At 42.6% G+C, this 11,577-nt stretch overlaps 1 protein-coding gene across 3 annotated transcripts in view; it reads right to left on the reverse strand.

Moving 5' to 3' along the window:
• The window catches only part of GRM1 (glutamate metabotropic receptor 1), a 469,370-nt gene that overhangs the window by 102,196 nt on the left and 355,597 nt on the right, over window positions 1–11,577 (reverse strand). For all 3 annotated transcript variants that reach the window (XM_004701959.2, XM_004701961.2, XM_045294665.1), the window contains exon 5: window positions 1,091–1,337. In XM_004701959.2, the coding sequence (XP_004702016.1) occupies window positions 1,091–1,337 (247 nt within the window). The remainder of the gene's footprint in view (window positions 1–1,090; window positions 1,338–11,577) is intronic.

An 11,577-nucleotide genomic window follows, 5' to 3' on the forward strand; every position in this document is an offset into this window, starting at 1 on the left:
ATCTATCTATCTATCTATCTATCTATCTATCTATCTATCTATCTATCTATCTATTTATTTATTTATAAATCATTCAGTTGATTCCAACTCCCAGCAGATCAGTGGGTTGATTCCGACTCCTAAAACCCGCTCAGGCAGAATTGAGCTACAGTTGCCCCACAGATTGCCATGGCTGTAATATTTCTTCTGAGGAATGGTTGGGACTTTGGGTTAGCAGCGAGTGTTTAGCCACTGTGCCACTTAGGTTCCATGTCTCCATGTACAGTGCAGTGACATTGATTACATTCTTCCGGCCATGTAGCCATCCTCACCCTCCTTTTCTGAGCTGTCCCTCCTCCACCAACATAACCTCACTGCCTGCTAAATTTCCCGTCTCTTGCTTTTGTTTGTTTTAGGCAATTTGATCTCATATTGTAACGTATTTCACAAAAGGGTAGAATGCTCAAGTATATTGTAAAAGAGTTAGACTCTCAAGGCAAATATTCTTCACTAGTTAAATTATTGCTGACTTGATTAATGCTTTACTGGTCACAGATACTCAATCCTCCCCCCTAAGTATTTCCTTTATTGTACTAAAAGATACATGATCAGAGATATACATTAACCTGAGCAGGAGGAAAGTGTGGAAAGGATTTGTTTCTCTTCCTGAATCCAGCTCTTTACGCAGGTGCAAAGTTCAAAATGCTTCACAAGCAGGAGAGTTTTGGGATCTACCCATTAGAAAGGTTGCCAGCCTGATGCTGACCAGGTGTGATCACTTGAGGATCTTGGGCTTACAGGGAGGTCATAGTGGTCCCCAGGGAAGGTCCCAGGTTATAGGGGCACAGGAACAGCACTGGTGAGAGGCAGTATTGAAATGTTGACCAGTACATATTTCAACGTTGTACTAAACTGGGTGGTCTGCAGTGAGGTCCATGTGATCATCAACCCTGTCTTTTAAGCCATCTGACTACATCTCTCCTCATAATTCCCAGAGATCAGGAAGCCCAATATAATCAGAGTTGTCATCTGTCTGACCTAGATACGTTCACGAGGTTATTGAGATCTTTTAATTTAAAAAAATGCAAAAACTGAAAGAAAACTGCTTTACCTTCCGGGAGCATCCCCTTTCTCATCAAACCACACCTCCTCTCCGGACACGCCAACGAAGGAGGACCGAATGAGGAAGTCAAGGAGTTTCTGGCCGTCGATGGGCTTCATGGCATCGCAGAGGCCCACGTGGCCCAGGCAGAGGGCCTGGTGCATGTTCTGCAGCCCGTGGGCCATGGCATAGATGGCGTTGATAACGAACCCCATTTTACTGTCCTGGACGTAGTTCTCTTCCAAGCTTTCATTGCCTGTAAAAATAATAATACATCAATACCGAGCTAGCGACGAAGACCATACCTGTGTGTTTAATGCTCAAATAATTTTCTGGGCTGCCCAAGGAAAGGCGAATCTGCAACAAAAGACTTCTTTGAAAAAAAAAAAAGACATCATTTTGGTGACAAAGGTGCATTTGGCCCAAGTCAGTTTTCGATGACTGCATGTGAATGTCAAAGCTGGACAATGACAAAGGAAGGCAGAAGAGGAATTGATGGTTGGTGAAGAATTTAGACTACAGTTTGGACTGTTAAGAAAACAAATCAGCCTTAGGAGAAACACAACGAAGTATCCCTTAGAAGTGAGGATGGCAAGACTTTGACTCACATCATCAGGAAAGAACGATTGCTAAGATGAAGACATCATGTGTCCCAGCAACAATGATGGAAACCCTCAAAGAAATGGATTTACAGAGTACCCTCCCCACCTGGCTCAGACACACCATTAACCAAGAAATGGGACAAGACCCGACAAAGTCGCTTCTGTTGTATAAATTCATAAAGTTGCCTTCAGGGAGGTGTTGAGTGGAGGCAACAATAACACCAGAGAGAAAGAAGCAACGGCAACAGCAAAAGTCAAGCCCACCCCATTCCCATCTTATCCCTGTGACCAGGTGTAGATACTCATATTTGTGACACTGCTGTTCTGCCTGCTGGCTTTCTACAGCCAGCGATGGCTCGACGAGGAACAAAGCACACTTCACAGAGAGGAAGATAAAGCACGCTCAAATATTACCAGGGAGCAGTGACAGGAACTTGACTGTCCCTCTTGACTCACAAGGACTGACTTACATTAAAAATCGTCCTCCATCACAGCACTGGGATAGCATTTTTATGACAACCCACAATTGACAGCAATTATTTTTCTGTTCATTATCTGACCCCAGATATTCCTTTCGGCAATTTCACTGTTTTAACCATCTCTAGAGCTACTAAGACCCAAAGTGGGAGGAAGAACTAGGTAGTATGAAGTAAACTTTGTAGTTTAGAGATATTTAAATCTGATATTCTGATTATCAGAAGCTCTGGTAAAATATTTCTTTATAAAGGAGTTAAACCAAACATTTAATTTTAGCCTTTAGCTTCTACCTATAATGGAGCCTGGTGGCATAACAGTTACACATTGGGCTGCTAACTACTGTGATGTAAGCAGTTTGGAACCACCAACTGTTCCATGAGAAAAAGATGAGGCTTTCTACCCCTGTAAAGAGTTACAGTCTGGGAAACCCACAGGGGCAAGTCTACTCTATCCTATAGAGTCCCTCTGAGTTGGAATCAATTCGACGGCAATGAGTTCTACTTATAAATATCAAACACCATTCCATTATTTGCATCTATGTGATAAGGAACCCAAAGCCCCATAATTGCTAAGAAAACTATTGCATTCAATATAAGCTTCATGTTATAAGTTTAAACATTTGAATTTACATTTGGACAAGCAATTTGGTGACTAATTGGGTTTGCTGAGAAAAAAGATAGCTAGTTTGGAAAACAAAATCTATTGGGGGCACAAAAAAGGCCTTAGAGATCTAATAATTGGTTCCAGAAACTTGCTTCTCTCTGCAGTGGGATTTTCCTCCCCCCCTTAAATGACAGGGAGGGATCTCTGTGATGTATGCCTTTTGTTCCAAAAAGGGAGGAAGGGGAGGCAGAAGCTGGACAGGTCGGCTTCTTGTGGAGTTGAGAACCACGGGACACTCTTGATACTTCCCACCTGCAGCCGTTTTGGTTCCAGTCTAAATAGGTCCTTGGCCAGCAAGGTTTCTGGACTGGAGGGTAGCAGAGTTTTAAAAAGTGAGAGCGCCTCAACAGCTTAGGCAAAGTAGCAAAGAATTTTCACTTATGCGTGCAATGAAGTAACTGTCTAAAGAGCTTCAATGTGAATTTATTTAGATGTAATTGGAAATGTGCAAAATCTAGAAGTGCTTCTAGCCTAAGAGTGAAGTACGAAACACCTAGGACTGTTTGAAGGTGAGGAAATCCAATTTTAACCCCATTCTCCAACTACTTTTAATAGGAAATTGTCAGAAGTATAATTTGCTAACATGATATTTTCTTGATTGAAAAATACATGTTCTAAGAAGACACGAAGAGTTAGAGAAGCAATATGGGCATTTGTGAATATAAGCACCCAGAATGTGTAGATAAGTCTATATAAAGCAAGAAGCAATGGTCCTCCTTACAAAAATTAGAAAGAAGTTGGGATATGGTAACATGTTTGTCAATGAGAGTCATTGACACTTAATATTGGTTTTCTTTTCTTCCCTTTCAAACTTTTATGTAAGGTAATAAAATATATAAATGAGCATTAACATCTCTTGTAAGTTTTAAAGAGCCCTGGTAGCACATGATCTGCAGCTGCTCCATAGAACAGAGAGGTTGTCTACTCCCATGAAGACTTAGAGTCACAGAAACCCTAAAGTGCAGCTCTAGCCTGACCTATAGGACCACTATGAGTCTGAATCAACTCAATGACAGTGAGATTTGGGTTCTGCTAAGTTTGAAACATTAAGACATTAAATTCTGCCCCTAAACCTCAAATAATATTTGAGGGAAATAGTAGAGCTAGGAGAGATAAAATCAGAGATAAACACTAGAGCTATTAGAATCAGAACAATTAACTTTAGTGAAAGAAGAAACCAGTGAGTGGCAAAACTACCCTACAGGATCCTTAGTCAATACAAAGCATCTACGGGAAGATGCAGCTGTTGTCATCGGGAAATAAAAGCATCAACCCAATGCGTTCTTCACCTGGAAAATGCTCTACTAGGGGCAAGCTTATGGCATGTGACAATATTGTTGTTTTTGCTACATGTCATGTAGGATCCATTATGTGACAAAACTACATGATTGTTCTCAGTACAAATGTCTCTCACCAGTGTTCTCTAGAGGGCACTCCATCCATCAGGACTCAAGTTTCTGGAAGAAAGTAATTATTCTTGGATTTCTCTGGGATCCAGATTTTCCTTTTGAGTCATCTTTAGGGAGATCATACAATTTATCATCCAAACTGGGCCACATTGGGCAGTGAGTGAGTGCTAGTACTAAGAAAGGTTTCCCTTGTTAATCAAAAGTAGATCTTTCCTATGCAACTTTTCAAAAACCGAAATGGTATCCAGTGCAGATGCCAGTATCATCGATTTACAGAGAAAAACTCTTGAGCGTTCTCAGACCCAAAATACCCAGTTATATTTCACATAACCTGAAATAATACTAACTGCAGTGTGGCCAGACACCGTTCAAAGCTATGCTGGTTTGATTCAGCCGTATGCTGAGTAGACGCCTTTCATAAAACTGAAAATCCTCCTCTGATGTCTTTTAGTTAGCAAAAACAGGTAGTGAACTTTGGAAAAGTTGGAAATACTTGTATTCCAGAGCACAGGCAAAACTCCCTCTCACCACCACTGAGTTGATTCTGAATCACAGAAACCTTTCAACACAGAGGAGAATTGCCCCTGTGTGTTTCCAGGGCTGTGAAGCTGTATCATATCAGATAGTCTCATCTCTCTCCTGTGAAGAGGCTGGTGGTTTCTAACTGCTGACCTTGAGGTTTACAGCCCAACGCATAACCCACTACACCAAGAGAACTCTTTAAACACAGGCAAAAACCAGGCCCCCCAAAAAAGCCATGGGGCAAGCTGCTAAACCACCCCATCCTAGCTGACCTCTAATTGGATCTACAGATCTTGTTTTCATGGGTAAAATTTACATATAGATGCCTATTCTGACAATGAACAATCAGTAAAATATTCATATTAATTTCACCTTTGCTTAATGTTAAAGGGAAATATATACAACAGGAACCTTGGTGGCACAGTTGGCTCAACAGTGGCTGCTAACCACCAGGTGGGCAGTTCAGACCCACTAGCTGCTCTAAGGGAGAAAGATGAGGCTGTCTAGTCCTGTAACTATCAACTTCAAAACCGTTTATGTAGTTGCTATGAGTTGGAATATCTTGATGGTAATGGGTGGGGTTATATACAACAACAACACTGGCTACCTTTTTTTTTCTTAGTGTTATACAGAATGTTCAATACATGAGCTTCAGTGTTCATAATAATCCTGCCAAATAGACTTTGATCTCACCAACTTACAGATGACAGGCGAGCAGTGGAACAACTTGGGCTCGCTTGCCTCCTTGGTCCTTGCCCTCTCTGTTACACTCATTTGTAAAGGGTCAGGTCATAGAAATCTCTAGAGAAAGTACTTCTGGTGACACGGTAGCCTACATCCCACATGCATCATCTTCAAGCCCCCTTGGAGTTTATTTTGGAAACCCGTCTGCCTGGGCACAGCTGTCTCTCTGACTTGAAACATCAAGACCAAGTCTATCCACTGTAAACTATGACAAGGCAGTCCCTGCCGCCCACACCGAGCAGGCCAGAGACATGATTCCAAGGAAGACTTCTAAGAACCATGGCTCCCAACCTTTCCCAAGGACACCCAGACAGCTTGTAAGTTTGTGCACACCTGAGGGGAGCACAGGCACGTCTCTAACCTGCCAGCCCACTGGCTCTGCCGCCAGTGGGAGCTCCATCTCGGCCGCTACGCTTTGCCTAACCCTGCTGTGACTCCAGGCATGGGGATCCCAGCTAGGAAATCATGCTGCCTCCTTGAGCCCACCTTGTTTGCCATAGCAACTGTCCCAGGGCATGCGCCGAGGATCCATCAGCTTACCAAGCAGAGCCTGTTACAGCATTTCCCTGTCTCCCCAAGACGCTGCACTTTGGTGACCCGCGAAGAGAAAATGGCAATCTAATAATATTGTTATGAGGTGCAGAGGTGGAAACACCTGACTCCCTGAAGGATAGGGCCTTTATTCATAACACAAGTCTTAGAGTTATTAGTGAGCCGGGAATTGGGCGAATCATTTTCCGTGGTGCATTAACTGTTACAGATCACTAGGGTATCATTAAACCATTACCTTTTTGAGTATACTAAATGGAATGAAATAAGTGTGGCTGAGTGTGTTTATTTACCTTCAGAAGAATACCTGCCTAAGCGCTTCACAGTGGACTGGGAAAATAGCTACCGAGATTCCAAATAGCAATCTGGTTCTTACTGCAGAGCACAACAAGGCTGTAAGCGGCTGCCTGAGCGCGCCAGCACACAGACCCTCTGCATGGGCAACAGACAGTGCCCCTTTGAAAACCAGGGTCTCCGTGCTCATTGGCAAAGGATCGGCAACTCTGTAGGATCAGCAGGAAGACCGCCGAGGCACCTGGTCTTCTGGGTTCCAGCAGCGTTTCTGTTGGAATGTGAGCGGGTGCCAGAAAGTCCATGGAAACATTCCATGATCTTTTCACTCCATGTTTCTGTGAACTCTTGGAAGCCTTCTTCAGATATCAGTAATATATAGCCAACAGGCCATGGAACCTGGATAAGGGTCTTGATTTCCTTGAGCCTCCGTTTCCTAATCTGTACAATAACCCACGTGGGTCAAGTGAGCTGCTTGAAGATCGCTGCCCTCTCTAAACTCCCTGGGTCGCATTTCCAGTTCCACATTCATTGCTGTTCAGCAATCTCTTCATACGAAGCACCTCTTCTGTCCACGCACAATGACATGGGCCAGGTTCTGTATGATCACCATCTTCTAAATGAGAAGACTGAATGAAGCGCAAGGCGAAGTCCTGGGGTGGGGCGAAACGCGACCCCTTGTGAAGAGACTCCTCGTTGAGTAACTCCCCAGGCTTCAAGAGGAACTGAAATGGGAAGCAAAGCGACCCATCTTGGTGGTGGAACTGAGAATGTTCAGCTCAGACTCCTTCTCTCCCCTTCATCAGGACCGGGATCCAGTAGATGTCCAGCTGAGTAGAGACCAGTCAGGCTCATTCATCTTGTTCTAGGACTAAGGGCTGGGAGGTCTAGTGTGACCACATGGAGTCTAGGGATGGTGCAAATAGATAACACCCTTGGCTCCAATTCCAAAAGGTTCTAGATTGGAGTCTACTTAGAGGCAACTAGAGAGAAGGTCCCGGAAAAACCAGTCATTGAAAACACTGGGTCCCGATTCTGTGTGGACACACCTGGCACCCTCACCAGTCGAGATCAGCTTCCTGGCAAATGAGTGGTTTTATGGTGGCCACGTAGTCAAATCACAACCCAATGCACTTGTTTTCTTGCTTATCATTTGGGTTTTTTGGTTGATTTAAACCTTTCTGGAATTTTTTCCCATTTAAATTAATCCATACATATGATAGTGCAGAAATCTTAACAGGTCAATGCATTTTCTGTACACGTCCACATCACTGCCCAGCTCATGGCAAAGGCAAATGCAGGTTCTCATGCATTTAAGGCTTCCTTAGTTTATGACAGCTCCCAATCGCCGCCGCTTTCAGCGTGCAAATTGCAGCCATTTTGTTTTTCTGGTACCGTTACAACTGGTGTATGATTGAGTGCTTTAAACAGTACGGTAACTAGTATATAGATACACTATTAGTTTGTGTTTATATCGATATTGCATCCTGAAACCTTGCTAAAATTTCTAATTAATTCTAAATTTTGTAAGCGATTTAAAGTCTTCTATTTGTACCATGAAGAAACTTCACCGGCACTGTGACACAGCATTTGGCTGCCAACTTAAGGGTCAGAAAGTCCAACCCACCAGCAGGAGAAATACGTGTCCCTGTAGACGTGACCCACTGGTATCAACTCAGTTGGGACCCATAGTGGCCCTGTACAGGGTTTCTGAGTTTGTAAAAGGAGCCTGGGTGGTAAATGATTAAGCATTGAGCTGCTAACCACAAGGTCAGCAGTTCAAATCCACTAGTCACTCCTCTGAAAAAAAGCAGGCTGTCTGCTCCTTTAACTACTATGTAAAGTCTCTGAAACCTGTCGGGGCAGTTCTGCTCTGCTCTATAGGGTTGCCTGGAAAGCAGCGAGTGGGAGACGGTAAGCCTTGAGGGAAGCTAACAGATTGTCTTCCTCTTGCTGTTTTGGAAATTCCGAGGCCCTTTTGGTCAATATCAGTTGGAATACACTTTATGGTAATGTTTTCGGTTTCTTTTTTTTTTTCACTTCTCCAATCAAAGCCGGTCATTAATAAAATGTCTATTTTAATCTTCATCTGTTTGACTGTTACTTCTACTCCATGAAATGTAAATTTGGCAGTAGATGTGCTGGATGGCCCGCTAAAATCCCAGAGGTTCAGTCTTCAAGGTCACACAGGTAGCAAGTGAGAGAGCTCATGTCCAAGGGCAGGTAGGCCACTTCTTCCAGAGCCAGACAGTTGCTGGCTCAGCAATTCTGTGCAGACGCAGGACGTCTGTTAGCAAACACAGTCCTTTCAGAGTTTTCAGCAAACATGTCCCGGTTTGAAAGCCTGGAGTTGGGATATATGTTTTAAAGATTAACATAATGCTTACTTCCAATAAAGTCTTTTTAATCATACCTGCACTTTTGATCTTATGAGTGCAACCCCATCACTACGTGCACAGGCCTCCTTGAGCTGTCTCTTCAAATCCCAGGTCAGACTTCAAAGCGAATAAAACAGGCATTTCCCATCTTCCCATAAACAAGGAGACGTCTGGGTCACATGAGTAAACATGGCTCTCCCTGGGGAACATTATCCTGATTTCTTACTCTTTTGAGGCCACCCCCACCCCCATCCTCCCGTTGCCTCTTGATCTGGCATGTACTATGTCCAACACATGATCTCATACAATCTCCATTCAGAGCAAAATAGAAAGGGGCTGTACTGGTTTTCTATTGCTAACAGCAAGCAAAGAAAATGAAGTTCACATTCCTTTAAATCGCCTGAATATTAGATTAAGTTGAAGGAAGATTAACCTCGGGGTGTTTTTGATGTTGTTATTTTATAATGACCTTGAAGGACTCAAGTGTCCTCAATTTTGCTGAAGATCTGTCCTGCTAAGTTTTCTGAATGCTTTTCCGGGGCCAATTCATGATAATATTTGGAGCCGCCTCGCCTTGCCCACACTTAAGTTTAGGATCTCCAGATCTTTGGGTTTCCCTGACTTCATCCACCACCACCCTTTCTTTCCTGAAGTAGTGCTCTCTGCTCCCATCACAGGAAAATATGACCCCTCCATTACTCCTATTGATCTTGTTATGTAAATTAACTCATATGTAGGATGGGAGAGAAGAAAGGGCATTTCATCATCCACCTGTTATTATCAGCCTTTTTAGTAGATGAATTTCTCGTGCTTAAACCCACCTTGCTATAACATATGTTACATGAATATATGTGTGTATGAATAATAATAAGGAATAATAAATTATTCTCATATGTAAACAATGCAGGCATTTTCTAAATACACCATCATATTCTACTGTTAAGAAAGAAATCTCTCAATGATGTGACAAGTCAACAGCAGGTTCTTCTGGGAATTGATCATAATGAATGATCATAAGACTTGGCTTCCCTGAAAATACAATTACACTTGAGCTCATACATATTTCCCAAAATTACGGCATATGTGAAAAACAAATAGGGACAATCCCTGGTGTGTTTAAGTGATGTTGAGGATCAGGCAGGGACATTCAGTTGCAGTGTGGGGCTCTTTGTTTCGCTCAAAAGATAAAATAGGGGCAGGCAGTCAAAATTGGAGAAGGCAGCTTGCCATGTCTTTGCCTTTATAATTCATCTTGCACAAAACAGTGTCCTGGAGTTATCAAACACTCCCTCGGGAGTAACTAATCCTTGTAGACCTCAAGTAAGCATGTGGCAGGCAATCCTGGAGGTGGAGTATGATACAGAGAGCTGGGCTGCTTTCCCTCTCTGGAAAGTTAGACTATACAAATTTATCAGGAATTCACTCCCTTCTCAACAATATGACAAGTCTGTTTCTTTTGTGTTCTTACAAACTCTTAAATGGTGGTCTATGGTATCGGCACCACTTTTACTAATTCATGGGTAACAGGAAGGATGATTCGGTCGTTTGTTTTATTAGACATGAAAGGGAGTCCCTGGTTCAATGCTGTCACGGTCCTCTGAGTTCTTCCTTAGGTTCACACCGCAATGGTTTAGACTGCACTAAAAGCACAGCGTCGATTTTGCAGAAATACAAGGGGGGTTCAAGATGCATGGAAAGATGAAATGAAAAGATATTACAATGTTTCATAAACTCCTTGCAGCCTCCTAGCGCAGATGTTGTTGGTGATAACTCTGGTTATCGCTAGCCTAATTTATTAAAATCCAGCATAGCATCTTCTGGGAACGACTATTTGCTGTAGTTGTTGTTAGATGCCACTGAGTTCATTCTGACTCAGAGGGGCTCCACGTCGACTCTTATTTTCCAAAAAAAACTAATTTAGAAACTCATAAAGCCTCCATAGTATTAGCAATAGATATCTATTATTATGGCTGATTTCTGTTCAACACAGTGCAGTATAAATAACTTGAGAAAATACTACAGTGGAATGTATTAAAGAGCTTCACAAAAATAAATTCGGGCCCAATACAAGGTATAAATATAATACCAGGCCTAATGAAAACTATCCACACTATATAAGACAAAATAGAGGACATAGGTCTTCAAAAATGATTTAATCAAAAGTGAATCCACAGATTGTGAAAAATATATTTACAGTGATCTACCAAATAAAGGGCTAATTTCAGATATCTACAGAAAAATACAAATAACACAATCAAAAAAGATAATAACAGGGAATATACTAAAGATGACATCCATAAATAAAAGAAAGACGACATCCAGGTAACCAATAATCATATGAAGTTAATTAGTAATGAGAGAAATACAAGTAAAAACAACAATGAACTGCCACCTCACACTGACACTCTTAGCAAAAGGCTAAGAACAGAAAATAGTAAATGTTGGAGACCAAGTAGAGAAACACTCCCACACTGCTGATGGAATTTTACAACCACTATGGAAATCAGTACGGGGTCTCCTTGAACAAACGCAAATACAAGTGCTTTGTTGCACTTAGAGGCCATGGCTGGAGTTTGTTACCAAAAGTCAGCTCCGACCCCTAACCCATAGCAACTCTGTGCACACCAACAACAAAGAACACAGGCCCGGCCTGCGCCGTCCTCACAATCATTCCTATGGCTGGGTCCGTTGTTGCAGTCATTATGTCAGTCCACCTCATTGAGGACACCCCTCTTTCTCGCCGCCCCTCCACTTTACCCAGCACGAGGTCCTTCTCCGGGGACTGTTCTCTCCTAACAGTATGTCCAAAATATGCAAGACAAAGTCTTAGCATCCTTGCCTCTGAGGAGCGCTCTGGGCAT

The sequence above is a fragment of the Echinops telfairi genome, unplaced genomic scaffold (genome assembly GCF_000313985.2).
Source record: "Echinops telfairi isolate 266 unplaced genomic scaffold, ASM31398v2 ScPeMD7_3533;HRSCAF=4204_0, whole genome shotgun sequence".
Classification (NCBI taxonomy): domain Eukaryota; kingdom Metazoa; phylum Chordata; class Mammalia; order Afrosoricida; family Tenrecidae; genus Echinops; species Echinops telfairi.